The following is a 27,997-nucleotide window of genomic DNA, read 5'->3' as shown; positions in this document are numbered from 1 at the left end:
ACGCCCCCTTCATCTGCTTGTAGGAAGCCCGCCGTGCCCCTCAAGCTCGTCCCCTGTCCCACAACCAGGCTGTAAGGCGGTGATCGGTGGATTTGGTAAAACCAGGCCTGGAGGTGAAGAAGTTGAGCCTGTTAGACCAGCGGAAGGTGTGGAAGACAGGGTCCCCCAGCCTCAGGAGCGGCTAAGGGCACGGGGAGCCACGGCCCCGTGGCGGGCCGGCCAGTGCCGATAGCCTATACCCTGCCCTGCTTCTCTGCTCAGGGTTCGCTCACAGTCGAGAAACAGTGCGGGCAGCCCCCTAGCCCTGGACAGGGGTCCCCTTCCCTAACCTAAGGGGTGGGCAAAGGCAGGGCCGGGGTGTGGGTGCTGGCCACCAGGTCTGCCCCCCCGAGCAGCCTTCGTGCAGGGCCCGGCATCGCAGGACCCCTGGCGGGTCTCACCTGCAGCCTTTGCCCCTGAGGGTGATGCTGGGTGCGGGCTGGGAGGTCCCCCAAGCCTCCCGGCCCGGCCCCGCCCGCCGTGGTCCGCCAGCCAAACTGGAAGAGTGCACCAGCTCAACGCTCAAATTTTCGAGGACTTCAGGGTTTCCGTTCTCAGCAGCCAGGAGGGTGGGTGCCCAGGAGAGGGGGGAGGGAAGGGGCTGGAGCCGCGCTACAGGGAGGCGCTGCAGCGGGAGCCCAAGCGGAGGGGGCGGCGTCTAACACAAGCAAGTGTCTGTGTCTCTACACATTCTTGAGCTCCTGCGCCAACACCAGTGGGGGGCGGGGGACATGGAGCACAGTCCCCGGCCAGCAGAGAGGCGCAGGGGGACCCCGCCTGCCCTGCCCCAGCCCCAGATTTCCCCGGCCGTGTTCGCCTGGCCTCTCTGGTCGCTGAGACCGTGGAGCTAGACCTGCCGGTGCGCGGCCGTCGCCCACACCCGCGGCCCACAGGGACCTGCTTCGGGCCCTTTCTCACCCACCCAACCCACAATTAAGAAAGTGAAGACTCTAAAACCTTGGCTTCCAGTTACTTAACTGTAAAATGAAGAGAAAACGCTCTCTCTTTCCAGAGGCCTCGTGTCAGTCGTGCACAGTCGTGAAAGTCCGTGTTTGATTATTTTGTTGGTATGAATTATTTCAGTCGCTGAATTGTTCTAACTTTTGAACAGACGAGTTGCCTTCCGTTGAGAAGAACAGGCGATTTCATGGGCGTGGATGATCGCCAGGTTTTCCAAACCCTATTTTGGTGAAATTACAGCGCCCACATTTCAGTAACAAAGCACGCTGATGTTATATTCAAAAAGATTTTTATATTTAGACACTTAACCTTTTGTAATTCCCACCCACAACTTTAAACGTAGCACCCTTTTATGTTAATTGCCGTCAGTGGGGTGTCTGCTCGCCCCCCCCCCGGCAATTTAGGCCCATTGAGTCCTAACGCAGGTGCTGATAATTGCTGCGGGACATTGGCCGCGGAACCCAGGGGCCCAGACAATCCGCCAGGGATTGGATTTGGGAACCTAATAACGCTGTAGCAAGGAGAGAACCTCAGACTGCTTCTCTCTCTCTCTCTCTTCTAAGTGCACAAAACCCGCGCAGGGAATGTTTCCAACTGATCTGAGAGGCCCCGTCTTTTCCATTTGTTGAGCAAACGGTTTCGAGTATTCATCAGACGGGAGCTACGAAGACTCCCCCGTCATCGTAAGATGATTTTGAAAATCAAGGTTGCCTTTGCCACTAACCCAATCTCACCGATAAGAGGGACGGAAAGTGTAGAGAGAACTGGAAATTTCACCGCCTCTTGAGGTGGTGACACGCTTTAGTATTAATCGTCCGTGGTTAATTATGGCAGCGTAGCTGCACGAGAGATCCGTACTTTTAAAGGGAAATTTGTGCTGTAGTTTTCTTTTTTTTTTTAAAGATTTTATTTATTCATTTGACAGACAGAGATCACAATTAGGCAGAGAGGCAGGCAGAGGTGGGGGGGAGGCAGGCTCCCCGCTGAGCAGAGAGCCCGATGGGGGGCTCGATCCCAGGACCCTGAGATCATGACCCGAGCCGAAGGCAGAGGCCTAACCCACTGAGCCACCAGGCGCCCCTGTGCTGTAGGTTCCTTGTTGAGGAATCCCACCACGCAGACGGACCGTCAGGGACAAGGAGGAACAGGTACCCCGGTGCCTCCAAGGCCAATGCAGAAAAGACCGATGGGACCGTCGCAAAGGTCGGGGGCGTTTCTGCCTGAAGCAACGCCCCTGAGGGCTGGGCGGCCCGAGACCACATCTCCCCTCCCCACCCCGCACCCAGGCTCCCTGGTTCCCTCCTTCCTGCAGCCCCTGGCCTGGGGCAGGGAGCACCCACAGGACCCCAGGCAGTGGGTCTCTGGGGGGACCCTGGAGAGAAAGGAGGGGAGCAGACAGGCCTGGACTTCCATCAGGCTTTGCCGGTGCGGCGCCCTGTGGGCGTGCCTGGGGGGGATGGTTGCCCCGGGAGCTGGCTCAGATCCCTCTCTCCCTGGCTGTGGCCCCAGAGGCCTAGTCCAGGGGGCTCACACCGCGGTAAGGAAACGCTGCTTGGGGAGGGGACTTGGGGGGCCCCCGCCCCCACGGCCTGGGGGATTTAGGCCGTCGGCTGGACAGGCCGCGGACCACCCAGAGCCACCAGGCCCGGTGGTGATGGAGACTGTGTCTGTGTCCTGATCCACCTCAAGTTTAGCCTCCGACCGTTGAGCCACCGAGTGGGGTGGGGACCAGCCCGCCCAGCCAGCTGCCCTGTGCACCCTCTCTCCCTCTTGGGAGCAGCTAACAGGGGCTCCTGGTCCCCCGTGGTCAGAGCCATGCTTGCCCTCACCCCACGTCGTGGAGCCTGTGGCCTGCTTCTCCTCAAGCCCAGAGCTCCCTGCGGCTGTCTGTCCACCATGAGAGGTGCAGTGCTTGGGTCAGGCCCCTGCACTGACCCAGTAGGGGCGTGGGGCTCTCCTGGGGCAGGGTGTGGCCCCTGGGAGTCAGGGGCCCCTTTGGGCAGGAGACTTGAGGAGGGCAAGAGGCCGGGGGGCCCTGCACCCTGACCTGTCCGGGACTCCCTGGGGAAGGTTCCGGGGAAGCGTCGGCTTGGAGTTGCTGCCGTCCTGGCCGTGGCGGGTGCAGCCCAGGCGTGCGTGGCGGGCACAGTCAGGGCCTGGGCTGGCAGGGAGCGGCCCAAGCCCAGCTAGAGGAGCAGGTCTGGGTGCGGCTGAGGACCTGCCCCGGGACGGAGAGGACATGGGCCGGGCGTGTGCGCACGTGGAGGGGAGGCCGCCCACGGCTGAGGGGTCTACCAGCCAGGCTGTGCCAGCGTGAGGGCACCCATAGGTGTGTGTCTGTGTGCGCGTCTCCCGTGTACGGAGACCGTGTGCTCACAGCCCTGGTCACGGCCAGCTCCTCAGGGCCCGGCCCCTCCCCACACTTGGGGCCGGCCGGCTGCAGGCCCCACAAGGCTTTTCTGGGGATCTGAGATCCATCTTCCTGCTCCTGCAAAGGCCACTGGCCCCCGGCATTCTCCACACCCGCTCGCTCCTAGAGACACAACAGATGCCCCTCACCCTTGCCCAGGAGAACGCAGGCCCAGCCTCAGCCCGCTGCCCACTCCACCCCTCTTGGAAGCCTCGGATTTCTGGACCGGCCCCCGCGGAGGACCCCGCACCATGGTCCTGGCCGCTCCCGCCGCCGCAGAGGGCCCTCACGTCGGGATGCGGCCACTCCCCAGGCCCCTTCTCGGCCCCCGAGGCCTCTGCCCAGGCCCGTCCTGAGAGCCCTCGGGACGGCCGCGCCCGGAGCAGCCCCCGGCCGGTCCTCCCGGGACGGGTGGTGTCCAGGGGCAGAAGGGCTGCAGCGGCCACTGGTGAGAAGGCGCCCAGCCCACCACCTGCCGGCAGAGCCGCGGTGGCAGGCTCCCGGCAGTCACCTGCCCACAGCATTGGGAGGTCCGCCTCCGCGTCGGATCCCGCGTCCCTGGGCCATTTCTAGGGACCCCCACTCCCCACCCAGACAGGCTTCGGCTTTCCAGCTGAGCTGCCAGCGCAGGACAAGAAGCAGCTGCGGTCGCCTCGGGGGCAGCCCGGCCTCCATCTGGGCCCTCAGTACGAATGGCCTGGCTGGAGGAGCCTTCTGGAGGCGCAGAGTGGGGGACCGTCCGGGACAGGAAGGAGCCCCACGTTCGTGCCGCTGTCCCGGGGGCTTCACACCATCTCCCCGGCTCTCACTGCCGCTCGCAGTTCCCGCACCGCGGGCTCTGGGAGGGAGTCTCCGAACAGCAGCGTGGCCTCAGGGTAGCACTGGGGGAAAGGGGACGTTTTAGCCCCTTGGCGGGGCACCAGGTGCACAGCCCCGTCCGGAAGGTCGCACGCACGGTGGCGGACGGGACCGCACGAGAGCATTGAGGTTCGAAGTTTTGTTTTCTGAGCGTCCAGAAAGGACTTGGGCCAACGGGAACATGGCTTTGTGTCGAGTCCATTTTCCATGGTTCAGTGAAGGAAGTGGAAGGTTCCTCATCAGGAACAGCGCGTGGGCCCTGCCGAGTGCAGCCCGAGGGCCCGGGGATCCTGGTCCACGCTGCCGGCCACGGGGCTGGGGGTTCGGAACGCTGGCGCGCCCGCCCCTCCCCAGCCAGGCCCGGCCACGAGCTCCCTGCTGGCTTGGTTCTCACAAGGCTCCTTGGGAAACCGTGCAGTTTGAAAGCCTCCGGATAAATCCTCGAACCCAGCCTTGCCCGAGGCCTGCAGTCGGGTACAGCCCTAGGCGCCCACGTGGGGCCCGTCTGTGTGTGGGCGGTTCTCCCCCAACCCCAGGGGCAGCCTGTGTGGACGCATGGGGCGGGGGTTGGGGTGGGGGCTCCTGGTGGGGGCCGCCCCGTGGTCACGTCAAAGACAACATCTGGGGCCCCGTCAGGCCAGCCCCCCCCGGACAAATGGAAGGGTGAGGTGGGCAGGGGCACGCGGCCCAGAAGGAGCCCTTGTCTGGCGACACAGGCCATCCGAGAAGGAGCCCGAGGGTGCCCACCCGGCCCTGCCCGACACTCACGCCGCCTGCTCTCCCTCTGGGTCACGGAGACCCGGACCCGCAAGTCCTCTCCAGGCCGATGGCTCTGCCTGTGGACGTAGCCCGCTCCTCGGCTGAGGGACCAGTCCTGCCCTGAAGACTAGTGGGGTGCGTCTGGTCACCTCCACGTGAGGCGGCTCTCGGCCCCTGAGGGCCGATGACATTTTATTTCTCTGATTCATGTAAATGAAGCAAACATTCCCGCCTACGCCCGGCCCACGGGCGCTCGCCGCAAGGCTTGCTTCCCCCGGCCCCTCCGCCTCTGTCTCCGTGTCCTACAAGGCTGATTAGGGAGTCTAATGGAGTTGGCTGTAAAAAGGTAATTAATTGACGTCTCCTCCCAGAGCGGTCAAGCGCCGGTCTCTCCCCGTGGCGCACCTCCCGTTGCGTGTCCCCCACCGCCACCCCCGCCGCGCCCCCCAGAGGCAGCAGTGACCTTTATCTTGCTGATAATTAAAATCGACTTAAAGGCTTTGGAAATAACCCCTGAGAGCTGGCGTCGGCATCTGCGGGCAGGGCCCTGCCTCACGGTTGGCCAGGCTGGGGGCCGCCCCCAGAGTGGCCAGGACCTGGTCCGTGGGCCGCTACAGGCCCGGCAGGACCTTCACCCCAGAACCGTCCCGTCAGGAGCTGGAGGGGCTGGCGGGGCACAGGGGGAGAAGGACGGGCTCCCCAGAGAAACTGATGCCCCTTGGGCAGCTCTCAGATGGGTGGGGGCTCTGGCTAGGAGCGCGGCTGGGGAGGGGGCGTCCACGCTGGCCTGCGCCGTGGGCCTGGCGGTGTCTCTGCAGCGAGGTCCTTTATCAGGAGGTGGTGTGATGTCCTCTGGGCGGCACCTACAGCGGGGCGGACGGGTGAGGACGGGGCCACAGCGGGGGGAGGGTTGGGGGATGGACGTGGCCTCCCTGGGGCAGCAGGGGCAGGACTGGACAGGGCACCTGCCGCAATGCCCCGGGCTCAGGGCGCCGGCAGAGACTGGGGGCCCAGCACGTAGATGCTTGGCATGCGGCGGGGCCATGAGCGAGGACGAGGTGTGGGACTGTCAGGAGTAGCCAGCGCCGGAGCTCCTGCGGCCACAGGGCTTGGTGTGCGCTCAGGATGCAGGGGAGAGTCGGGGGCAGGGTGGAGCAGGCGGGGACCTCGCCTGGCAGCGGGTCCGTATGCCGGGAGCAAGGGCGGGCCCCACAGTGGCGACTGTGGAGGGACCAGGACTGTGGGGATGCCAGTGAGGGGAGGGACAGAATCCTGGATGTCGCCCCCATTTCTGGCGGAGCAAGCAAGAGTGGGGGACAGACCAGTAGGGGTGGGAATTGGGTCTGGGGGACCCAGAGCTCCCCGTCTGGGAGGCAGCACGTGGAGATTCCTGCAAGGAGCTGGGGCAGGGGTCTGACCCCAAGGAGGCCAGAGCAGGCCCCGCGTGGTTCACTCGTGGGCAGTAAGGCGCCCACCCGGAGAGGGTGCGTACGGGATGGTGGCATTGGATGTCCACCCAGGAGGCTGGGGGGGCGGTCAGCTGTGGCTGCTGGTGCCCAGGACAGGGCAGGCCCAGGAAGTGTGCACTAAGGTTAGGGCAGGGACACCAAGCCAAGACTATGGGAAACCCCAATTCTCAACTCCTCGTGTGAAGCTTGGAACTCACGGTCCCGCCCCGGGGCCCATGGCACCCCGCACACATGCAGCTTTAAGTGGATCTCAAATTCCTACGCGACCCAGGGAGCCCTGTTCTCTCTCAGGGGCAGAGCAGGGTCTGCAGGGCCTCACCTGGACCCTCCAGGGGGGTGGGGGGTAGGGGCATACTCTGAGACTTCCGGCCAGTCCACAGCACCACCCACCCCACAGGCGCCCTGGGCCACCGTCCACGCACGGGTGGGTGGCCGGGGGGCAGCAGGCCTGGCCCGTCGGGACATCTCGCAGGCAGAGCAGATAGAAGCTGACTGACCCCTTGGGTGTACGGGCCAGGAAGCCACGGTCCAGCTGAGATGCGGAGGCGGAGGAGGTCGGGGGCCGTGTCCAGGAGCAGGGGCCAGCACGCGGGGACCGATCTTGGGCAGGCTGGGGTGTGCCCTAAGCACCAGAGTTGCTCATCCCTGGGAAGGTGGCAGCAGGCCTTGATGTCACATCTGAGAAGTGGGGATGATGGGGACAGACAGGTATGTGAGCCCCGTGTGGTCACTTTGAGCAGAAGGGGCCCTCGTATGCAGGGACCCAGTCTTGCGCAGTCACCCAGATGGGAGTCTAGGCCACAGCGCCAGGGTCCTCACCATCCGGAGGCGATCAGCTCCACTCGAGCCCGCTGGAAGCCGTCCATCGCTCAGAAATAGAACTATGCCACCAGCCCCGCGGCCCCCAGTCACTGCCCAGGACATAAAGAGCACGAGGACTGTAAAAGCTAATGGAGAGAATGTCCTTCATTAAAGAGTGTCCTCGCAGAAGGACAGATTTTGCTTTTTATAACGCGCCATAATGATGAAGGCACCTTTGAGAGAAATAATTCCCTACCTGTGATTTGGAAATACTTCTGGGGCCTGTGTGCGCAAGCTGGGCTCCAGCGAAAGGGCCTTAATACCCTGCAGCCCCCGGGCCCCGTCCAGTGCATGGATGAGAGCTGGCCCGCCGTCCACCCAGGGCGCCCCCCAGGCCTCCCTGCAGACTCTGTTAGCGGGAGCCTCCAGCCCGTCTTGCCCACCCCCGCTGTCCCCACGGCCCTACCCAGCCACCGCCCTGAGGTCTGACCACGCTTGCTGGTGGCTTCTCCCTGACAGTGGGTGAGTGCAGGGCAAGGACCTCAGGACAGAGGTCCGTTGGGAGAGCTGGGACCCCAAGCCCCACAGGAGAGCGGATCCTGACGCATGTGTGTTAGGGACAACCCTGGTGACAACCCGGTCTTAGCCACCAGCTTCCTGTGCCTGAGGCGGAAGGAAGTGGCCAGCAGGCCACAGCTCCATCTGCCCGTGGGCGGAGCCTGGGGAGGGGCCTGCCGGGGAAACACTCCGCACCCCCAAGAGGAGGGTACGAAGAAAGCCAGGATGGACGGGTCCACAGCGGGGCTCCCACTGCGGGCGAGCCCAGCCCACCACCATTCTTAAATGCCAGAGGATTCGGGGATCTCCCGGAGGCTGTTGCCCCTGGCGGGGCCCGGTGGCTGCCAGAGGCTTCTGTGCTCCACACTCATGGATGTGACCTGCAGTCACCCGCAGCACAAAGCCATGAGGTAGAAATGTCCTTCTCAGGGTGCACCGTGCAGGAGAGGCCCAGCCCGGCCCAGCGCAGGGCCTTCAACCTAGATCCTCTCCAGGCCCTACCCCTGGTGCCCAGGAGCCTCCCAGCCCCAAAGAATCCTCCTGCCGGGCACTCACAGTGGGTCCCAGAATACACCCGCGGGGAGACTGCTATGTCCCCCCCGGGACCCCTCGGGGCGTGCCAGGACCAATGTATGTCGTGGGCCAGGCCCTGGCCCCTGCTGGCCACTCACCTGGAGAGGGCCACACGGCCAGTGTAGCGGGCAGCAGGGCTCTCGCGCCCACGTGGTCGCCCGTGGACCCGGCCAGCTCCGCTACAGAAACTGCCCTTCCGAGAGGCCACGGAACGGGTTCTCTCCAGTTTCGGCTTCCTGCTGCTTCAGAGTGTCTTTCTGCTCCGCACTTCCCAGGGGAAACCTCTTGCCCCGCTTCCTGGGGACGCGAACCCCACTGCCCTGAGGACTGCCGACGCGTGGAACAAGGTCGCGCCCAATTCTCGGACGTCCGCCTTGGACCCCCACCTCCCGGGTACAGCCCTGTCCTCTTCGTCGACAATCTCCCTGAGGTAAGGGCAGGGAGACCCCCCACCGCACCCACCATGGCTCAGACCGCACGCTGCCCAGCACCAGGGCCAGGCCGCCCGGGGCCCCTCTGAGCCGTCCCTCGTCACTCCTTCCAGGAGACAGACAGCAGGTCCAGAGGCGGCCTGGGCCCCGGCAGGATGATGCCCGACGGGCGGGACCCGCCAGGAGGCAGCAGGTAGGAGAGGGTGAGCGACTTGGGACATTTGCCGCTTGGCGTAGCCTCCCAGGTGCCTGTCCTCAGGGGTGGAGGCCGGGGCACGGGGGTCGCAGTGCTGCTGTGGCTGCTCCTTTCCGCCCCTCCCAGGAGCCCGGCTCTAGTCCGGGTCGGCCCGCCCGGACAGACCCAGGGTGGGCAGAGCAGGGTGGCCTGCTTCTTCAGGTGACACCCACGGCAGGGAAGCCAGCTGGGCAGAAAGGGACGCTCCTCGAGTGGGCGCAGGGGCCAGGAGTGGCCCACTGGGTGGGCAGAGCAGCCCTCAGTGCGGCGCGCCCGGCAGCCATGAGCTTACCACAGGCCAGCCACATGCCCGCCACGGCCCGGGGTCCCCAGCAGCCCGTCCCACAGCAGAGCAGACCCTGGACAGGGCCGCGTGCCCCTGTGGGGCCCAAGGTCACAGCATCTGTCCGTGCCTCCCGGCAGCTCTCTCCGGCCGCGGCCCTGCCGGGAGGAAGGCTGACTTCCAGAGAAGTGTTTCTAGCGTCAGCCGCCCCCTGCCAGGCCTTGGGACCCGACTGAGAGCTCCCCTCTGGGAGCCGTGGGGGCTGGCAGCGGCGCCGCGGGCCGCGTGCGGAGGCAGAGAAATCACCGCTCTTGAAAGCCAGGAGCCCTCCCCTGCGGCCCGAGCGCACAGAGCCCAGCAGGGGTGTGGCAGGGGAGAACACGGCCCCTCGGGGGCAGGAGGGGTGCCGGGCCTTCCCGGATAACCACCTGCCAGCAAGGGCAAGCTTCTGACCAGTGTGTGTGGCCCCACCAGGCCTGGGGGCCTCAGAAAGAGCCACGTCCAAGGGCAGAGGCCTTTGGTCACAGACGCGACGATGAAGCTCAAGGAAACTGGGAAATGCAGGAGAAACAGGAGGAGAGGCCGCGGCGGCCGCAGTCAGATGGCTCCCGGCTGACGCCAGTGGGCGGGGACCGGGCCGGGACACCCGGAGGCTGGCACGGGTCGGCCGACTGACAAGCCTTTGATCCCACTCCGGCGGAGCCGGGACGCGCTGCTTGCTGGGGACGGTGCCTCCCTGCGTGGGCTCGGAGTCACGTCTGCGCGTTCGCTCTGAGGCCCGCTCGGCTCGCTGACGGGAGAAGCGCAGACTTAGGAAAAGCGGCCAGGATCCTGCTGAACGTGGAGACGCTACCTTCACCCAGTGTTTCGGTGACCGGGACGCGTGTGAGACCCAGAAGCTGACGCCCAGCGTACAGGGAACCGGTGCTCAGGGCGGAGTGGAGCCTGCTGTTCTCACCGCGGAGACTCCGAGGCCCACCGCCGAGGCTCCTTCCAGCCAAAAGGAGGCCCTCGCTGTGCTGGCCCGTTCCTCCTGCAGGAGAGGCCCTCGTGCTGTCCCAGGAAGGCACGTTTGCATGTGAAATGCTCCACCTCTCAGGGAGCCTTTCAAGCTGGTGACATGGCTGTGACGCAAGCCGGCCGGTGTCCTTTGAAGTTAATGGGGGCGGCTGCCCTTTCTCCCCAGGGAGCCCGGATTTCCGGGCAGAAGCCTGCGGAGATGGCTTTCATGGTGAGCTCTGGCGGCTCTGGTGACTTGGCGTTGGACCGGTCATCTGCAGGCCCAGGTCTGAGCCTTGGTGCGGCTACAGAGGCCCCCCGGAGCCCACCTCCCCGCCCCAGTCACAGGGTCCATGTGGCATGACCCCTCTCTCAGACCCCAGGGCCCCCACGACAGCGGCCTTCAGGGCCCCGTGCTCTGTGTCGCATCCGGGCACCTGGCGCTCCCCTGGCCCCCATGCAGAGGCATGAGGGGGAGCCTGCCCAACGCCCCCAGCATCGCTCTGCTGTGGGGACATGGGCCCTCCCCGACGCCCCCCGCCAGCTCCTGACTCTGGTTCCAGCACCGGCTCCCCACACCAGCAAACCTGGCTCCTGACCCCCAAAGCCCACCTTTTGGAATTCTAAGAAAACCATCCTTCCTAGCGAGCAAGGCTGGCCCCGGCAGGTCAGAAGGCCTAGATTTCACACGGGGTCCGGTTTGCGGTGAGAAGCCCCCCAGGTGTCGGCCAGGTCTCAAGTGTGTGGCTGCCCTTCTGTCCACCCCCTAGCTCACCCCCACATGAGCGAGATGCTCCCAAAGCTGGGAGCCCCAGCGGCCGGACCCACGGTGGGAGGACAACAGGAAGGGGCTCTGGCAGCTTCGTGCCCCTGCCGGCCCCCACCGAGCTGCTGCCGCCGCCTTGACTGTGTCCTGCCAGCCGGGCACCCCAGCCCCGAATTCTGCATGTCTGGCTCTGCGTTTGCAGCCTATCTAGACTGAGCCCCCTGGAGGGAGTGGCCATGGGGGGGAAGGCTGGGTGGGGGCGGCCTCCCGCCATGTCTCCCCGTGGCAACAAAGGGGCCGTGCCCAAAGCAACCCCAGGGACACAGAGTCATGGGCCCTGGTGCCCACACCCCCAAACCATAGGCTCTACCGACTTCTCTCACCTCCCCAGTGACTCCAGAACCGTCTTTTCTGACGCAGTTCCCGAAGTTAAGAACTTCCGTGCGTGCAGATGGCTTCCACACCCAGAAACCCTCCACATGCTGCCCCCTCCCAGTGGCCAGCGACCGGGGTCGCGAAGTGGCCTGCGGGTGTTGGCACCGGGTTCAGGAACTCCCGCGGGCAGCGGGACTGTGGGACCCATGGGCTGAGGTGACTGTCCCAGACGTGCACAGCCTCGGACCCCAAGGTCGGGAGGGTAGGAGCCCAGCGGCCCGGGGGGCTGCCATGCCGTCCCACCTGGTGGGGCCCAAGTGGGAGAAGGAGTCTGTGGGAGCAGCCACCGGGGCTGGGCTGCGGGCTGGGGTACAGCTCGTAGCGACACAGGCCGTCGGTCCCACAGGAGAGCCTCGGCGTGCCCTCACCCCCTGCAGCAACCCCCCCCCCCCCATGCCAGGAGTCCCTTCTGCGTGCTCCGGGGCCCCTGGGAGAGGCCAAGCCTCACTGAGCCTCCTGCCGCTGTCAGCTGTGGACCTTTGTCCTTGCCCGGGGCCGGCGACCCCTCGGAGCCACAGGAGGCCACGCGCTCGCCCCCCGACTCACTTTGTCTGCAAGTGGCTCCTTACTACCATCCAGGAGGCTCCCACGATAGAAATGATTACAAAAGATTAAGAGGGACTTGCCACCCGGTAATTTGGGAGCCTGGCAGAGGTTTTAATTTCCATAAGAAGGGTAGAGCATTCCGGAGGACTCCTCTGCCTCTTGTTACAACTTCCAGGCATAATTCTGCATCAGCTTCCGTGTGGAAGAGGAACCAGCTTTGTGCGTGTAGGCGGAGGGAAGGGAGGCCAGACGCCGCGGCCCCCGGGCTCCCAGAGGCCTCTCCCCTCCAGCACACATGCTCTGACGCCTTACGCTTGGGGTGCGTGCCCGCCCAGGGCAGGGGCGCTCAGGGGCAGCCAAGTGCTAAAGGGCCCAGCCCCCGGCCCTCTCAGGGCCCCTTGCGACGCGAGCCCCACCTGGCCGCGCCTGGCAGAGTCCCCTGCCGGGAGGGCCCTGGATGTGGATGACAGGCCTGCTGATGTCCCAAGCAGGGTCCCAGGGTCCCAGAGGGTCACGGCCCCGCCTGACTCTTTTCCCAGGGAATGGCATAGATCCGGCCTGGAGATGCTGCCTCCCCTGGCTTGGGTGTGGCCGCTCCAGTCCCCGAGTGCCCAGGCCAGCCAGCTCCTGAAGGGCGAGGCAGCCTGTGGATGGGGCCGCTCGGTGTGGACCCAGACAGAGCGGGGCAGCAGACGGCCACGGGAGCCCCACATCTACCGTATCCCTGTGGCAGAGCATGGCAGTTGCCAGCTGCGCCCAGCCAGAGCCACAAGGCTGCGTCTCCGTGCCCGCAGCCTGGAGCAAGGCTGTGTCCCGAGGGTCCCGGGGGCCTGCTGCCGTGCTCCGTGGGCCCAGGCCAGAGCTGGCGGCACAAGCGGGACTCTCGGGCACACACCCAGCTCTGGCTCTTCACCGGCGGGGCTTGCCCGACTGGAGCCCTTGGTCCCGCCAGGGCCGAAACCCCAAGCCTGTCCTCGCTGGGACCCCGCTGACCACGGAGCATCGCCTGGTCTGCGGCTTGTCCCCGAGAGAGTCCAGTTTCCACCGCAGGCTTCTGGCTGCGTTCCTGCGGAGGCATTCCTGGCACATCACGGGTTTCACAACAGGACCCAGAGCCCTGTCAGCTCCGGTGATGTGAGATCATGTCGACTGCTGGAGACAGAGCTGGTTTCGGAAACGTGGCCGTGAGCGTGCCCGGCCACCCACGGGGATTCCACTGAATCAGGGCATGGCCCCCTCCCCCAAATCCCAAGTGTGCGCTCTGTGGTGGGACACGGCCACCGCCCACAGCCCCACCTGGCAGCCGGGGAGGGCCTCGGGGGCGACCTTGCCCTGCGCACTCGTTGCCGGCGCAGCACACGGCCAGCCTGACGCGCGCCGGCCAGCACAGCCCCTCTGCTGCTCACTCGGAGAAAAATGGGTTTAATTAAGACTTCCGTGATTAGTCATTTAATCAGTCATCAGACCAACACAGATGGAGCCAATTAATCGTTTTATTTGAATAGACGGTTGAGGCCGGCAGCCCGTCCACGCAGGGTCACACAGGTGACTGCCGAGCACCTGACACAGGCCCCCGCCTCTCCACGCCGACCCTGCCCCAGGGACACAAGTCCACCTGCCATCCCCCCTCGTCTGTCTGGGGCCTGGGCACTATCCTGTCCACCCCCGGCGGGCCCATCACGACCCAGAGATGCTCCGGGCAGAGGCCTCCGCAGTCAGCAGGGTCCCAGCAAAGACAGGCTCGGGGTGCCGGCCCCGGTGGGGACGTGGGCTCCAGGCGGGTCCCCCTTCCCTTGGCCACAGGTCCCTCCGAGAGCCGGCTCAGTCTCTGCCCTGTCCCGCGGCCGGCGGCGCCTCTGGGTGTGTTCCCGGAAAACAAGAGATGGGGATTAGTGACTGTCTCCGCTTCCTCCGAAACTCTGGAGACGAGAAGCGAGACCGTCCCCAACAGGAGTAACCAACGGAAGCAGGGGTGAGGGTCAGGAGGGAACGGCCGGGCCGGCGCCCTAGGCCCCCCGCGGCACAGCCAGGATGTCTCCCTCCTGACGCTGGGCTGGCAGGTGGAGGCTGGCGGTGGGGGGCATCCTCACAGCCCCCCCAGCAGGGCCTCCCTTGGCTTTCTGGGCCCAGAGCTGACTGCCTGCTGGGGACAGGAGCCCTTAAATGGTCCTTGGAGCTCCACCCCCCCCAGCTGCCCCCCGGGTCCAGGCCGAGATTTCCCAGGGGCTCTGGTGCCCATGCGTTCAGCCGCTGTGCCGCCGGCGTGTGTGGGCCTCGCTCCGAGGGGCCCCTGTAGCCCTGTACCCCCGGGCCCAGCGTGAGCTTGGCTGAGGACAGGCCTGCCTGCTGGGTGCCCCGTGGAGCCAACCACCCTCTGCTGAGGGGGCCACGCCATCTGGGAGAGAACCCGGGGCTGCACTCCGTGGCCTGTGCACTCTGTGGCTCTCGCTTGGGGCCCGTGGGTCTGAGGGGCCCCTGGCAGGCCGCGTCCCAGCGCAGCCCCAGAGCCAGCTGTGCTCCCGCAGGTACCAGACTGTCCTAATTTTGGAACTTCCTTCTGGGCTCTCGGTGGGGGCCATAGAAAGCCCTGGGGCTCACTTCCCATGTGAGTGGGTCAGGACCGACCCCGATCAAGCCCTGAGCCTGTGCCCCTCCCCCGCCACCTGTCTGGACTTCAGTCAGTGCTTTCCTCATCTAACCAAAGGGCCACCAAGCCCACAGCCCTGCCTGTCCCTCAGTGACCTGGTGGACAGGCCTGAGTCACCTGGGCTGCTAGAGACCTTGGGCTCACTTGAGGGAACCCCTTCTCCTGCCATCCACTGTGTGGGGTCTTCACACCCCCTCCCCAGCTGCCCCCCTCTGTTCAGCTGCCCAATAAAAGGTCAAGTGCACACACAGGCTCCGGGCCCGCTGGGCCAGGGTCAGCTGACCGGCCTCAGGCTTCCAATTAGGGCCATTTCTTCAGCTCTGCCAACCTGCCCTCCCCAGCCAGGGCCATGCAGAGAAGCACAGCGAAGCCACACGCCCCAGGGCTTGCGTGTGGCCCCCAGGCCCCGCCCAGGCTGCTGCGTGCTGCGCCTTAGTGACAGTTCTGCTTAGGGTCAGACCTGTTGGAGGGAGTTCCAGTGGGACAACATCCCCAGGCGCCTTCCTGGGGGGGCCTCGTGACTTGTCAATGTGGCCCTGAGAAAAGGTGGGGTCAGGAGAGCCTGTCAAGGTCACAAGGCTCAGACAAGACATTCTCAGGGCCTAAGAAAAGGAAAAGACAGGGTGGTGGGGGGCACCAGGGCCAGCGGTGCGGAGGGGACGCGACCGCACGGGTGAGCCCCTCACGGAGCTGGGCACAAGGAAGAACCTGCAGGTTCACCTTGTTGGTCTTGCCAGGAGGCCATCCGCTTCCCTCCTGGGGCCCGCTGGGCCACGCATCCCACAGGGGCAGGCAGAAGGTGAGGCCCACAAGGCCTTGCGGGGACTGGGAGACCCGCCACGGGGGCCTCGCTACGGGAGAGTCACGCGGGGCCGGCCCCACCTCACAGGGCCACAGGCCATTGGAACAAGATGCCATTTGAGGATCTTCGAGGACAGCCCCAATAGCGGGGCAGACGCCTCATGCTCGGCCTTCCGCAACGAGCCCAGCCCTTCAGGAGTGGCCACAAGGACATGAGCTGGGGACACCAGGGCCCCACATGTCAGTTCGGCCTACAGACGCAGAAACAGGCTTCTGCTCCTAGCCAGGGTGAAGTGCGGGGGGCCAGATCCCCTCCCTCCCCAGGCAAACAAGAAACAAGCGGCACAAGATCCAGGAAGCAACAGCCCTGCCGTCACGATGCCGCAAGGCCCCAGCCCGGTTCCTGAGCGTTTCCAGCTGTGGTGCAGGGAGGGGACCCAGCAGGTCCCGGGGTCCCCACAAGGGCAGACATGGAGCTGGGATGCCTAGGCAGCCAAGGCAGCGAGTCCGCAGGAGGGAGCTCGGGAGAGGAGAGAGTCCTAGAGGTCTGCAGAGCGGGAGGAACGTGCCTGAAGCCCGGAAAACCACAGCGAGGGTCACGGCCAGTCCTGCCCAGAGCTCACACAGGGCTGTGGGGCGTTGGGTCCAGCGGTCAGCCCAGAAGACCTCCGGATTCATCCCAAGACATCAGAAGAGTATTTAGCATTGGGGAATAACGAACCCTGTGTTGAACTCCGGCTGACACACCTTAGGAGCCAGATCCAAAAGGATCAGACCATCTCCAAGCAACGGAACAGCGTCCGAAACGCAGGAGCCAGGAGAGGAAGCCACGGTGTCGGACGTCCGGCTGAGGGTGAGCAGGCCCACGCAGCAGGAAAGTAGAGCCCATCACCAGGAAGAATAAACCAGTCAGAGCCAACCCAGAAATGACAGGACGGGAGACTCCGTGGACGCGGACGGGAAACGCGCAGAGGAGAGGCGCGTCCGCAGGGAAGACCGGCCGCGCTGGGCCCACGCGGGGCGAGAGGGGGTGGAGTCGCCCGCGGGAGCCGACACGCGTGGGCACGGACGGCTGGAAGGAAAGGAGAGCCCCGAGCTCCCGGGGACGCCAGGCAGCCCCCAGACGCAGCCAGAGAGGAAAGCGAGAAGAGCTGGGGAAGGTCACGGGCAGAGCCGTCTGTCGGACGGTTCCTTCCGGCCAACCACGCGCAAGGTCAGAGGCCGAGAGGTGCGAAGACTAACCGGTAGATCCAAGACGCGAGGAGCCCCAAGCACAGGAAGCTTGAGGACAAGGACAGCAGCTGCCAATACAGAGAACACGCCGGACGCGGCGCCGGCCCCCGGCCCCAGTCCAGCTCCAGCAACGCCCCCAGCCCCCCCCCCGCCGGCCCACCGGGGGCTCCTGGGTCTGCCCAGGAGGCCAGTCTGCTCCCCCCGCTCTGACGGCCCCCGAGCCCCGAGGCTCGGCCCGCACCCAGGCCGAGTTCCCGCTGCGCCCCCGGCTCACCGGCCGGCCCAGCGCTACCGCCTCGGATCCGCCCCCACTCTCCGGGGGCACCGTGTCCCCACGCCGTCCCTCTAATGCGCGCCCCTGCCATCTCACTCCGCGGCTCCCCAGCTCCTTCCCGGCTCTGCCTCTCCTCGAAGCTGGCAGGCGGACAGACTCTGGTTATTCTTAGTGCGGGATTATTTATCCGCGTTCCTGCTCACCCACACTTCAGAATTCGGAACGTGGCTCCTGGGTCCAAGCCAAGGCCCATTTTCCCCCACTTGAAATGAAGTAATTTTAAAATCTTTTGTCTTTAATTTTTTATCACCCAAACCATGCCTGTGGTAATTAAGCTTGGCGAAGGGTCGGAGCCTGGCGGGTGGCCGAGCCGGTGCCAGGGAGCCCCCTGTCCTCCGCCTCCCCCACCAGTTCTGATGACAGGAAACCACCGTCCACGGAGGGCAGGGGTGGGAGGAGTCCCCCAGCTCCCCCAAAGTGCCACTGGGTAGAGAATTCAGGGCAAAGCTCAGCCGGCCGCACTCGGGGCCTCCATCCCGCCAGGAAAGCATGCCCGGCAGCAGGAGGAGTCAGGTGGGCCGTCCCACCAAGGTGGCGGGGGGCGACTGAGGTCCCGACCCAGGGCAGAAGCTGAGGACGTGCACCAGGGCTCACACAGGGATCCTGCACCAGGGATCCCCTTGTCCTCGCCGGCACACGGCGTATCCCCCTGGGCAGGTGACCGCCCCTGTGGGCATGCAGAATGGGCTCAGCGCCACGCACCACAGAGAGGAGAACCTCCCGTCAGGTCAGAGCCTCAGGCTGCCCACCGGGCCCTCCTGTGGCGGCCATGGCCAAAAGTGAGGGTCTCTGCCCCTCAGAAATGGGGCCAGGCCTGGGCCCATCCCTCGCGCCTCTACCTGCTGCCTTTCCAGTCCGTTCCCATGATCTCCCAGGCAACAGCGGCCTCAGTCTTTCTGAGGGGACCCACGGGGAGGCACCGGTGCCCCACAGCCCCCGTCCCACGGCCCCCGTCCCACGGAGCCCAGCTGCCACGGGAATTTACATGCCAAGTGCAGTGGGCCTGGTGCGTCGGCCCTTCCCGGAGCTGCTTTCCTGCCCAGCGCTGCGCGGCCTCGTGCGCCCAAACCTGCAGCTCGGTTCTGCCAGCAGCGCGGCGGGCTGTGGGCCGGGGGTGAGTTTGTGCAGCCCCGTCCAGCCTCTGCCCGTGGGCTCATTCAGGTGTAGACAGGAAGGCACCAGCCGAGGGGCAGAGAGCTGTCCGGGGGGGATTGAGCACACTGCCCTTGGAAGGCGGGGGCGGGGGCTGGGCTCCGAGGACAGGATGGTCGCAGCTGTGCCCACGCAGGGCTGCAGGCTGGGGCGGTCATTCAGGGCTTTTCCTTCTCTCCCAGCAGGCCTGACGGGGCGGCGTCAGCCAAGCCAGCAGCAGCTGCCTTCCCAGGTAGGTGGGCGCGAGGCGGACTCCGTTGAGCCAAGGCCACCAGTCACCCCACAGTCCACATGTAACCTATTGTGGACCTTTTGGCAGGTCCCTTGCACCCCTTCCCCTGCATGCACCCTTAAATTCAACAGCTCCCAGCCTGGCCACCCGGCACGCCATCCCGGGCACCCCAGAGGCACCAGAGGCGGAGGGGACCCGATGGGCCCAGGGCCTCCACTAGGCCCTCTCCCACCTCCGTCCCCTCGCGAGGGCTTCAGGCACGGGGCAGGTATGGTGAGGGTGCTTGCCCATCCTGCGGTCTCCTCTGTCCCCGTGGGCAAAGCCCCGCCTCCTTGTGCCCAGGGTCCCGAGAGGAAGGCTGGTGGGCCTCCAGGTCTGGGCTCTGACCCCATGTACATATGGGAGTGTCGGCAGGACCGTGCCCCTGAGCCCACCTAGTGCAGGAGGAGGGCTGGGTCCTGGGCAGCGCCCCCCATGTCCCCCTCTGGGCTGGCACTGGGGGTCCCAGCAGCCCCACGAGTCTGGTGCCATGCTCCCCAGATATCAGGCCCCTGGGACCCTTGTGCCCTAGGAGGAGGGTGGCCAGAGGGGACGCGCCAAGTTGGGAGGACCGATGGCATCGGCTGGAGGAGGGCCAGGCCCTGAGGAGAAGCAGTTTCCAGACCAAAGGGACAAGCCAGCGGGTGGCCACGTTCCTGGGATGCGGGCCGTGCATCTCTGTGGGGACGCCGGGCATGGGGCCTGCGACCAGAGCGTGTGGGCCGGGCCTGGGGTGGCCGGCAGCCAGAGCCTCTCCCGGCCACTGGGAAGAGCGTCAGGAGCGAGGTCAGACGAGGCTGGGCTGGGTCCCGTGGCCGCTGCCCACGGAGCCCTGCTCCCCGGCCGGGCCGCAGGCTGGCGGAGCTGTGTTCCCGGGAACACCTAGAAACCCCAGCTGCTTGGAAACACTGTGGCGTTGCCATGCGCGGGTCTCCTCCAGGCCGGCCCGGGGGGCCTGGAGCCCAGGGCTGTGGAATGTGGGCCCCCCCGGGCCCCCCGAGCTGCTGAAGGGACAGACTCCGAGCCCAGCCCGTTCCTGCCGCCGAGCGCTCCCTCACCCGGGCCTAGAGGCAGGCGGTGGCCGCAGGCGTGGAGAGGAGAGGCCTGCGTTCCAGACCGGGCGCTGGAATGTTCTCCCTGACGGTGTGAGCTGCGTCCTGTGCCCCGTTTCAGCTGCGGCCACATTCCTGGTGTGAGCCGGGGCCAGCCCAGCGCACTTTTTCCACGCTCCGGTGCCAGCCCCCTTGGGCTCAGGGGGAGGAGAGTCCGGTTTCCAGGGCAACCGCACTTTCTGTTATTTCTTATTTTCTTTTTTATGGCTTCTCCAACGTTGAAGCCCTGCAGTTTACAGACGGCGAGAGGGAAAGTGCTGCCCCTTCTCCTGAGCCCACCGGCGGGCGGCCTCCTGCCCCAGCCCCAGCCGGCTCAGCGGCCACATCTCCCCAGCCGTCACTGCTTAGAAAAAACATCTTAGAGAAAATGAATTCTTTTTCTGCTAAAAAGATGGGGACTGTTTTCAAAAGAATCCTCGCACTCAGCCACGCAGCCCCGCTAGCACTGAGGGGCTCTCCGCCCCCGCCAGCGCCCGGATCACCCGCCAAGGAGAAGGCCCGGACCCTCCAGCGGGGCATCGAGGCGGGTGTGCGGGCGCACAGGAGCCAAGGCTGGACAGAGGCAGGGGCAGGAGCCTGGGCAGGCGGGGGCTGTGGGGGCCACAGGGGCCGTGTCTGAGCGCCCGTCTTTTGCAGGGGAGTACGTCGTCATGATCTGCGACGTGACCGACCCTCCCTTCCTGGGCCACACGCTGCCCACCGCCTTCAAACACCTGCGGGTCTTGGGGAAGGGGACGGACCAACGGCCCCATGTGGCTGGAGAAGGCCCTGACCCCCAACCTCGGACAGCCACCCCGTGCACCTGACAGCCCCCAGGGTCGCCCTCGGGAGACCATCTTCACTGTGAGGGGAAGGAAGAGCCGTGTCAGCTCCCTGGGGCCCTTCCCCCACGTCCCCCGCAGGCCCGAGGGCCACCACTGTACACCCCATGGCTTCAGTAAAACGCTCAGCACCAGCTCCTGAGAGACGCGCGACCCACACAGCCAGGACCCCTTGGGGGGCTCCTCCACTCCCCCTGGCCGGGCTGGGGCGAGGCTGGTCCCGGTCCCCCGCCCCGGCGTCTGGCAGGACTGCCTCCCAACAGCGGTCCAGCCCCCGGAGGGTGGCTCCCCCACCCCTGCCGCAGGCCACTCGGACATGGGGACCTGCTGCCATATGAGAAACCAAGAGGCTCCAGCGGGTGATTGGTTTTCCGGAAGCGAACTGTGGGTCTGGGGGACAGTTCTTGAAGTTCACGGCTGCCTCTGAGACCGGCCCAGGGCCTGGGAGCGGGAGACCCCGGGAGGCTGTGGCCGTTGGAGGCGGGTGAGAGCCGGGACCCAAGGCCTCCACCGGCTCCTGCCTCCAGGGCCGCTGGGGCCCACCCTGTGCGCGCAGTGTGGGTGGGAGCTGGGCTGGGCCCTCGCTGGAAGCCCGTCACCTCTTCTCTGAGGAATGGGGAGCAGGGAGGGACCACCCAGCCCCCAGCCCCGGGAAACACATTTCTGCTTCCTGTCCCCAGAACCCTACGGACCCCCTGCCCCTCCACCCAGCACCTGCTGCCCTCCTGTGCTTGCGTCTGCGCCCTGCCTCCCACCCTCCGGGATGGAGCCCCCCACCCCTCCCTCGGGCGCCCCTACCCCTCGCCGCACAGTCCTCATTGTTCAGGCACAAATGCTTGGCTCCTGTCTCTGCTTCTCTCCTGTCCTGTGGTCCATGGCCAGTCTTGGACGGCTTCGAAGTGCACCCCCAGCCGGGCCCCACCTGCCACACCCTGCACACGGCAGGCACCGTCAGGGTTCCCTCCCCATGTCTGTGCCAGGACTCCAGGCCGGCCAGAGCGGGTCCCGCGGTCACTGCCTCACCTTCTGCTGCTCCCCCTGGCTCTCTGCCCTCTGCTCACACCGGCCCCTGCAGCTGCCCCGTCCTGCCTGGTTCTGCCTCAGGGCCTTTGCACGCGCCCTTCACGCTGCCTACACTGCTCACCTCCCTGAAGCCACCTTCTCAGGAGGCCTTCCTTGGCCACCAGCTCTGAAGCCTCACCCCACCTCCAGCGAACACTTCCTGCTCCCCAGCCCACCCCGCGTGCGCAGGTCAGGGGGCTGCCCGGCCCGGCCACGTGTCTGGTTTGCAGCCTCCAGACAAAGGGAGGCGTCCTGTCAGTTTTGCTCCCTGGCGCAGTCTCAGCATCTAGCAAGGGCCTTCTCCTCAGAGGTAGGTGGCTTTTCCGCATCTTACCGGGACCGGGTGACCCCCACGGTGGGACACTTAGAGGCCGTCGGCAAACGTCGGCTGAATGAGTGGGCGAGTGGGAGCCCCTGCTCTGGGCCAGGCAGCATGGACAGTGGAGGCAAACCAGGCAGAAGAGGTGTGCAGGGAGACGGGAGCTGAGTAACGGGCAGGAGGGAGAGACGGACAGACGCGTGGGTGGCGGGCAGGCGGGCGGACAGTCGTTGGGTGACAGCTGGTAGATGGACGGACGGACAACAGCGGCCGGGCGGGTCAGCGGTGGGTGAGGACGTGCGCAGGACAGATGGGGGGACGGTCGGACGGATGGACGCAGTGGAGGTCCGTCGGCCGAGGAGGGAGGCCGGCACGGAATGGTCGTGTTCTGACGCCGAAGGCAAAGGACCCCTGGGTCCAGACCAGCCCACACCAGACAGCCTTTCTCGCCCGACAGCGGTCCCTCCCGCCGCCCCCCTGCCGGGCGCTCGTCTCTCTGCCAGCCAGTTCGGCCCTGGTAGGACTGGCGCGGGGGGCGGACTGGTCGGCCCCACCGACCATCCACCCCGTGCTCTGTCCCCACCTCCAGAGCCGGTGGGGCAGCCCCCCGAGAGCCAGCTGTGACCACGGTGGCAGGCCACTGGGGGACATGAGAGCCCGAAAGGCAAAGGCACTCGTGGACCTCCCTGACCCGGGAGTGAGGTGGAGGGAATGAGCTACAGCCGCTGCCCTTCCCGGCCCGTGAGCTCAGGCGGCCGCAGATGCCGCCAGCCCGCCCGAGCCGGCTTCTGCCTCGGGCCGGCCACCTGCGTAGGTGTCTCCAGCAGTGAGTGCCCAGGAACGATCCATTCCCGGGACCCACGGACTCCTGGGTCAGAGCGCCTGGGTCCTCAGGCCTGCGTCCACATGGGTCTGCACGTCGTGGACAGACCGGGGTCAGGAGGGCCACCCACTCTGGAGTCCCCCAGCTTCGTCGGCACTCACCGTCCACCTGGGTCTGCCCCTGAGGCTCGGCAACTCGTTCCGTGGCTCTTTCCTCTTTTCCAGATGAAACCATACTCCTGGCAAAAGAAAAACAATGAAAATGATGAAGTTTAGGAAGAAAATGAAGTTGAGGAAGAAAAGCATGCTGGGCACAGAGCGCTCCTGTGTTTCCCAACTTGTCCGGGGGGTGGGGCGGGGGCCTTCGCTATTTCTATCCAATCATCACCGTGGGGCTCGGTCACGAAACCCAGGGAGCAAGTTCAGAGTCAGACCCAGGGCCCCAGAGCTCTGGACGCAGGCGCGGGGGTGGGGGGAGTGGGGAAGGTCAGCCCCCTCGGCCCCTGGGCAGACGTGGAGGAAGGCCAGCTCTGCCGGCCTGCACACACACAGCCCCCGAGACCTCCTACTTTCCAGTCACCCCAGCAAACCCCAGAGCGGCTCTCCCCACCGACCCACCCACACCCTGGATGGCCTACAGGGGCAGGGGCCCCTCAGCGAGGCCTGGGGAGAGCTCAGACCCCATGGACCCGTGTTTGGGCAGGTCCCCTGCCCTGCCCCACTGGCCCCTTCTGCTGGGATGCCTGGGTGCGGTGCTTCTGAGCCAGGGACCAGCATTCCTTCCCGGGGCTCTGCCCTGGGACTTGTGTGCCCGTCTGCTGTCTGCTGGGGGCCCAGACGCCGTTGTTCTCACCATGACCAGACCGCTTGTCCTCACACTGGGCCCCACAGGCAAAACCACAAGAAATTTGAATTCTTGAGAAAAAAGAAGAGGGTGGGTGAGCAGAGGCCAGGCCGCAGACTCTGGTCCTGCCCGTGCCCTCCAGGCAGCACAGCAGAAGCGCAGCCCATCCCGGGGTGGGACGGAGCCCGGGGTGGCGCCTGCGGGAGAGCTCCCCCGACCTCCAAGCAGCTGCGACGCGGGTCCTCAGCCTGGTCACCGCTCCGAGTCAGGGCAGGGAGCGTCCGTGCCTGGGAGGCGGGAGGCAAATGACACCCCGGGTCCCGAGTGAGTGGCAGTGTGACAGCCCGCGGAGACGGCCCCTCAGGCCCCCGCAGACATCCCAAGGGCCTTCTCCCCGAGGAAGGCGACGCAGGCAGGCAGGGGCTCTAGTGCGGGCGGCGGGCGGCTGCCCCCCGCATGCTCTACACACCGAGAAGCGACCCAGCCCCAGGAGGCTCGGGGAGGAGGCACTGGTCCCAGCAGTATCTGGAGAGCAAGCAGTCCCTCCTGGCCAGTCTCTCCCCGTGGTGTGTCCTCCTGCCGTGCCCTTGCTCAGTGGACAGTGACGGAGGGGAACCCCATGCTGAGCTGCTGGCCAGGCAGGGCCTCGAAGAGAACATACTCGTTCTTCACAAGGACTTGTCCAGCCAGAGTCAGAGCCCGAGAGCTCAGAGAGACAGAGAGATCAGACGCCTGTCCCTCTCTGCCCGGCCCACCTCCCAGCAGGGCCTTGGCGAATGTGATGTCTCCAGCCACCCCTCGCCGGCCTGGCGTCGGCATGGGACCGAGCCCACCCTCCCACAGGGCCCCGCCTGGCACAGACAGCTCGCCCAGCCTCCTCTCCCACTGGCCGTCTGGTTACTGGGGACGCCCAAGGGGGAGGCCTCCTGGTCTCGGTGCTGGGAGAGCGGCAAGGCCGGCCGTGTAGAGCCCCGGCTCCCGGGCAGGACGTCCTGGGGTGTTCCTGTGAGGCCTGGCTCAGTCTGCCAGCCCCCTGCGTGTCCCAGGTGGCCCCCAGCTCCCTGGGGTTCCTCGGTCCTGAGCGAGTGTTAGTGGGGTCAGCAGGCCAGCTTCAGCAAGACCATCTCGGGGCAGGCAGCTCAGATGGGCAGCGGTTGCAGCAGTGTGGGCAGTCCCCTTCCTGCCCCTGTCCCCTCAAGGCAGAACACAGCCCTGAGAGCCGTCCCACAGCCTCTCTGACAGAAGGCTGGGCCACAGTGGGCACAGGACACCTTGAGGCAGACGAGGGCCTGAGCAGGTGCAGAGGAGCTGCCTTGGGTCCCCTGCCCATCAGGTAATCCTGGAGGCCCACAGCCTCAGGCCGGGGACCACTGTGGTTCCTCCACAAGCCGAGGGGGTGGCCAGGGGCCATGAGTGGGCCAGGCGACACCCCGTACTGGCCAAAGCTGCCCTGGCCTCGGTTGCCCTTGGCATGAAGCCCTGGGTGTCCAGGGGCAGGCGGCCACCCCACCGCCATGGCCACGGAGTTTTCTGATGGAGACTCTGCATAGGGCTGTCGTCGGCTGGTGGGGCAACCAGGGAGCCTGCCAGAGCCTGCCTGACCGGCTGGACTCGACCGTCCCTACCCCATGTGCCCCCCCAGATGGTGGTGCCCCCCCAAATTCTAGAAAACTGCTCCTCCTGGCAACTCTGCCCCAGGGTTCAGGGAACTGCCAGCTGCCCCCCAGCCCTGCTCCCTGGAAAACCAGAGGTAGCAGGAACCAGGACAACGCCCCCGCACAAGTGCCCAGCAGGGTGGACCCCAGTGTATGGGCCTTTCTCCTGGGCCAGTCTGGGGAAGGGCGTGGGAGGGGTGCCATCCACTCCCCCAAGTCTTCAAACCCTCCTTAGCCCTGCCCGCACACAGGTGCTCGCCACAGGCCACGAAAGCCACCGGAGCCTCGGTGCAGGCCAAGATGAGGGCAGGGTGGCCTTCCGGGGGTCCCTCACTCCCTCTGCCAATTTCTAGTGAGCCCCCACTTGAAGAGCACCCCCCCCCCAGGAAGGACGGTAAAGGTGAGCTGACACGGAGCTGAGAAGGCCTTTGTGTGGATGCCGCGGGGCAGGGGCAGGGTTGAGTGCTCACGGGGTGGGGGGCCCGTGGGAGTGAAGGGGTGGTGGGAACAGGCCGGGTGTGGGGGTCTGGGCTTGCTCTGTGTTAGCAGAGGAAGAAGGGAGCAGCCCAAGCGGCTCGGGCGGGAGTGGGGGCAGGCCTGGATGTGGACTGGAGGGTTGGGTCAGTGGGGTCCCAAGTGGGGGGCAGTGTTGGGGAGAAGCAGGACGTGTGGCGGGGAGGGGGGCCTCACCCTGCTGAGGGGGAGCCCACGCCGCAGGAGGGGCCAGTCCTGGAGGAGAAAGGGAGAGGCAGGAGGGGCTCACAGGTCACCATGTGGCTTTCCATGGGTGTGGGGGTCTCCGGTGGCCGCACCTGCTAAGGCCCGCAGCCCACTCCCCAGCCAGGGCCCTGACAGCGGCCCAAGGACTCCGGCCAAGCCACCGGGGCGGGAGGAAAAGGGGCCTAAAGAAAGCGGCTGGGCCTGGGGTCGGGGTGTCCCACTCGCACCCCCCTGCAGTGACTCAGGGCCGCACGCAGACCCCTGGGGGGCACAGAGCCCGGGGCCTCTACGGAGCCCCGGGAAGGGGCAGAGGTCCGGCGGCAGGCCGCGGGGCAGGGAGGCGGCGGTCCCCCTTGGCTCCCGCATCCCGGGGGCGCGCTCAGGCCCCGTCCCGGCCGCGGCTGCAGTTCCCGCCTCCGCCGCCGGGGGCCGCCGGTGAGCTCGGGCTCCCGACACGTAGGCACGTCCGCGGCGCGCCCGCCGCCCGGAGCAGGGACCGGAAGGGTTAACCGCGCCCGGGACGCGGGGTCGGAGGAGGGGGCACTTCCTGCGCCCGGCGCCCCCGCCCCCCCAACCCCGCGCACGCGCCCGGCCCGGCGAACCCCAGCTCCCTGCGCGCCCCCGGCGGCCGGGGCCCGGGGCCTCCCCTCGCGGGGGCGGGGCGGGGCGGGGCGTTGGGGGAGGGACGGCCGGGGCCCCGGGCGCGAGGCTTCGGGAGGAACTCGGACGCGACGGCGGGCGGGGAGCGGGGGGGAGTCCCGGGGCGTCCAGTCGGGCTCCCAGACGTGAGGGGAAACTGAGGCCGCGCCCGCCCCACCCCCGGCCCGGCCCCCGGCCCCCGCACGGGCTCCAGAGAGCGGCTCCGCGGAATGAAGCGGGGACCGGCCGGCCTGCCCGTCCCCCAGGGGCGCGCCCTCGCGCCCTCCAGGTCCACGGCCTGGACCCCCGGACCCGGAGCGCCCGCCGTGTGGACGGCCGCAGGGGGCTTGCGGCTCACCCCGCGTCCCGGCCCGGGGGCGACCCGCTCCCGGCGCACCCCTCCCCGCGCGGGCTTCCGGCCCCGGCGGGAGGTGCGGGAACCGGCGCGCTCCCGTTCCCCCGACGGTTCCTGCCCCGGCCTCCCCCCTGCGGCGGGGGTGCGGAGAGGAGCGTCATCTGCATCTCGCTGGGAGGGGTGGGGGCTGGGGGACCCGGTTTGGGGCAGGAGCCGGCACCCCTGCTCGCTGCCAACTCCAGACCTGGGGGTCCGAGGGCGGGGGGGTCTGCTTGCCGACGTGGGCGCTTAGGGGGAGGCTAGACCCGACATGGCCAGGAGCCCTGACCTGGGCCTCTGTCCCAGCTGACCACTGCCCTCCTGCCTGGGAATGCAGGTGTCCAGGGAAAGCAGATGGCCCACCAGTGACAGGGGCCAGTGACACCAGCCCGGCCACACCAGCTGCAGCCGCCCTGGTCCTAGGGCCTCTGGACAAAACAAAACCCCTTCCCAACCCCTCCCCAGACCTTGGCCAGTAGTCTCCACAGAACCCCAGCGCCTTTGCTGGGGCTGTTTTTGCTTAGAAACGGGAAATTGGGGCTGTGGGCCACCTCCACAGGGTCAAGGCCCCACCAAGGGCCAGGGAGGGGGGCTGGACCCCAGGGGAACTCAGCACCCTGCCCCGTGCCTCCAGCGCCCAGTGCCTGAGGGAACCCCGGGTGCCTAAAATAGAGAAGGTCCAGGATATCTTCGTCTCCCTGGGTGGGGCTGAGCTGTGGGGTTGTGGGAACACGGAGGGAGAGCAGAGGTGGGGGATATGGGGGCCCCGGTGGGCACCCTGTCACTCGCCAGCTTCTGTGCAAGCAGCCTGCGCTTTGCATTCACAGAAGTGTGTGGACATCACAGCAGTGTCCATGGCCCACCTGGGTTGCCGAGGGGATCTGGACGCTGCCTTCCGACTCTGCCCGCCGTTGATCTGGGCGCTGCCTTCCTGCCTTGAGCTAGACTCAGGTGTGTCCTCTGGTGGGGGCCAAGCCCCGATCTCGAGCTCCATCCCTCACAAGGTGCCTACCCCTGGAGGTTTCCAGAGCAAGCTTCTGTGGCAGGAG

At 66.6% G+C, this 27,997-nt stretch overlaps 1 protein-coding gene and 1 long non-coding RNA gene across 8 annotated transcripts in view; one reads left to right on the top strand and one right to left on the bottom strand.

Annotated features, from left to right (window-relative positions):
- Positions 1–20,627, top strand: part of MORN1 (MORN repeat containing 1) — a 49,461-nt gene extending 28,834 nt beyond the window's left edge. For 4 of the 5 annotated variants that reach the window (XM_059135915.1, XM_059135913.1, XM_059135917.1 and 1 more), the window contains 4 exons: positions 8,703–8,857; positions 8,972–9,051; positions 18,472–18,521; positions 20,309–20,627. In XM_059135915.1, the coding sequence (XP_058991898.1) occupies positions 8,703–8,857; positions 8,972–9,051; positions 18,472–18,521; positions 20,309–20,478 (455 nt within the window). In that variant the 3' untranslated portion in view covers positions 20,479–20,627. The remainder of the gene's footprint in view (positions 1–8,702; positions 8,858–8,971; positions 9,052–18,471; positions 18,522–20,308) is intronic. The other variant, XM_059135914.1, reaches the window with a different exon arrangement.
- LOC131809181 (uncharacterized) lies at positions 45–27,886 on the bottom strand. Of its 3 annotated transcripts, none has more exons than XR_009345083.1 (4): positions 27,812–27,886; positions 22,859–22,935; positions 1,018–1,219; positions 45–107 (listed from the first exon to the last, which is right to left on the bottom strand). It is a non-coding gene; the product is annotated as an uncharacterized LOC131809181 (long non-coding RNA). The 3 variants fall into 3 exon arrangements; XR_009345082.1 differs by lacking the exons at positions 45–107; positions 1,018–1,219 and adding exons at positions 5,694–5,889; positions 6,993–7,173; XR_009345081.1 differs by lacking the exons at positions 45–107; positions 1,018–1,219 and adding exons at positions 13,602–13,978; positions 16,318–16,417.
- Between the last annotated feature and the right edge of the window lie 111 nt (positions 27,887–27,997).

This window comes from Mustela lutreola, chromosome 10 (assembly GCF_030435805.1).
Source record: "Mustela lutreola isolate mMusLut2 chromosome 10, mMusLut2.pri, whole genome shotgun sequence".
Taxonomy (NCBI): Eukaryota; Metazoa; Chordata; class Mammalia; order Carnivora; family Mustelidae; genus Mustela; species Mustela lutreola.
The sequence above is the reverse complement of the archived record's forward strand: the minus strand, read 5'-3'. Positions and strand labels throughout refer to the sequence as shown.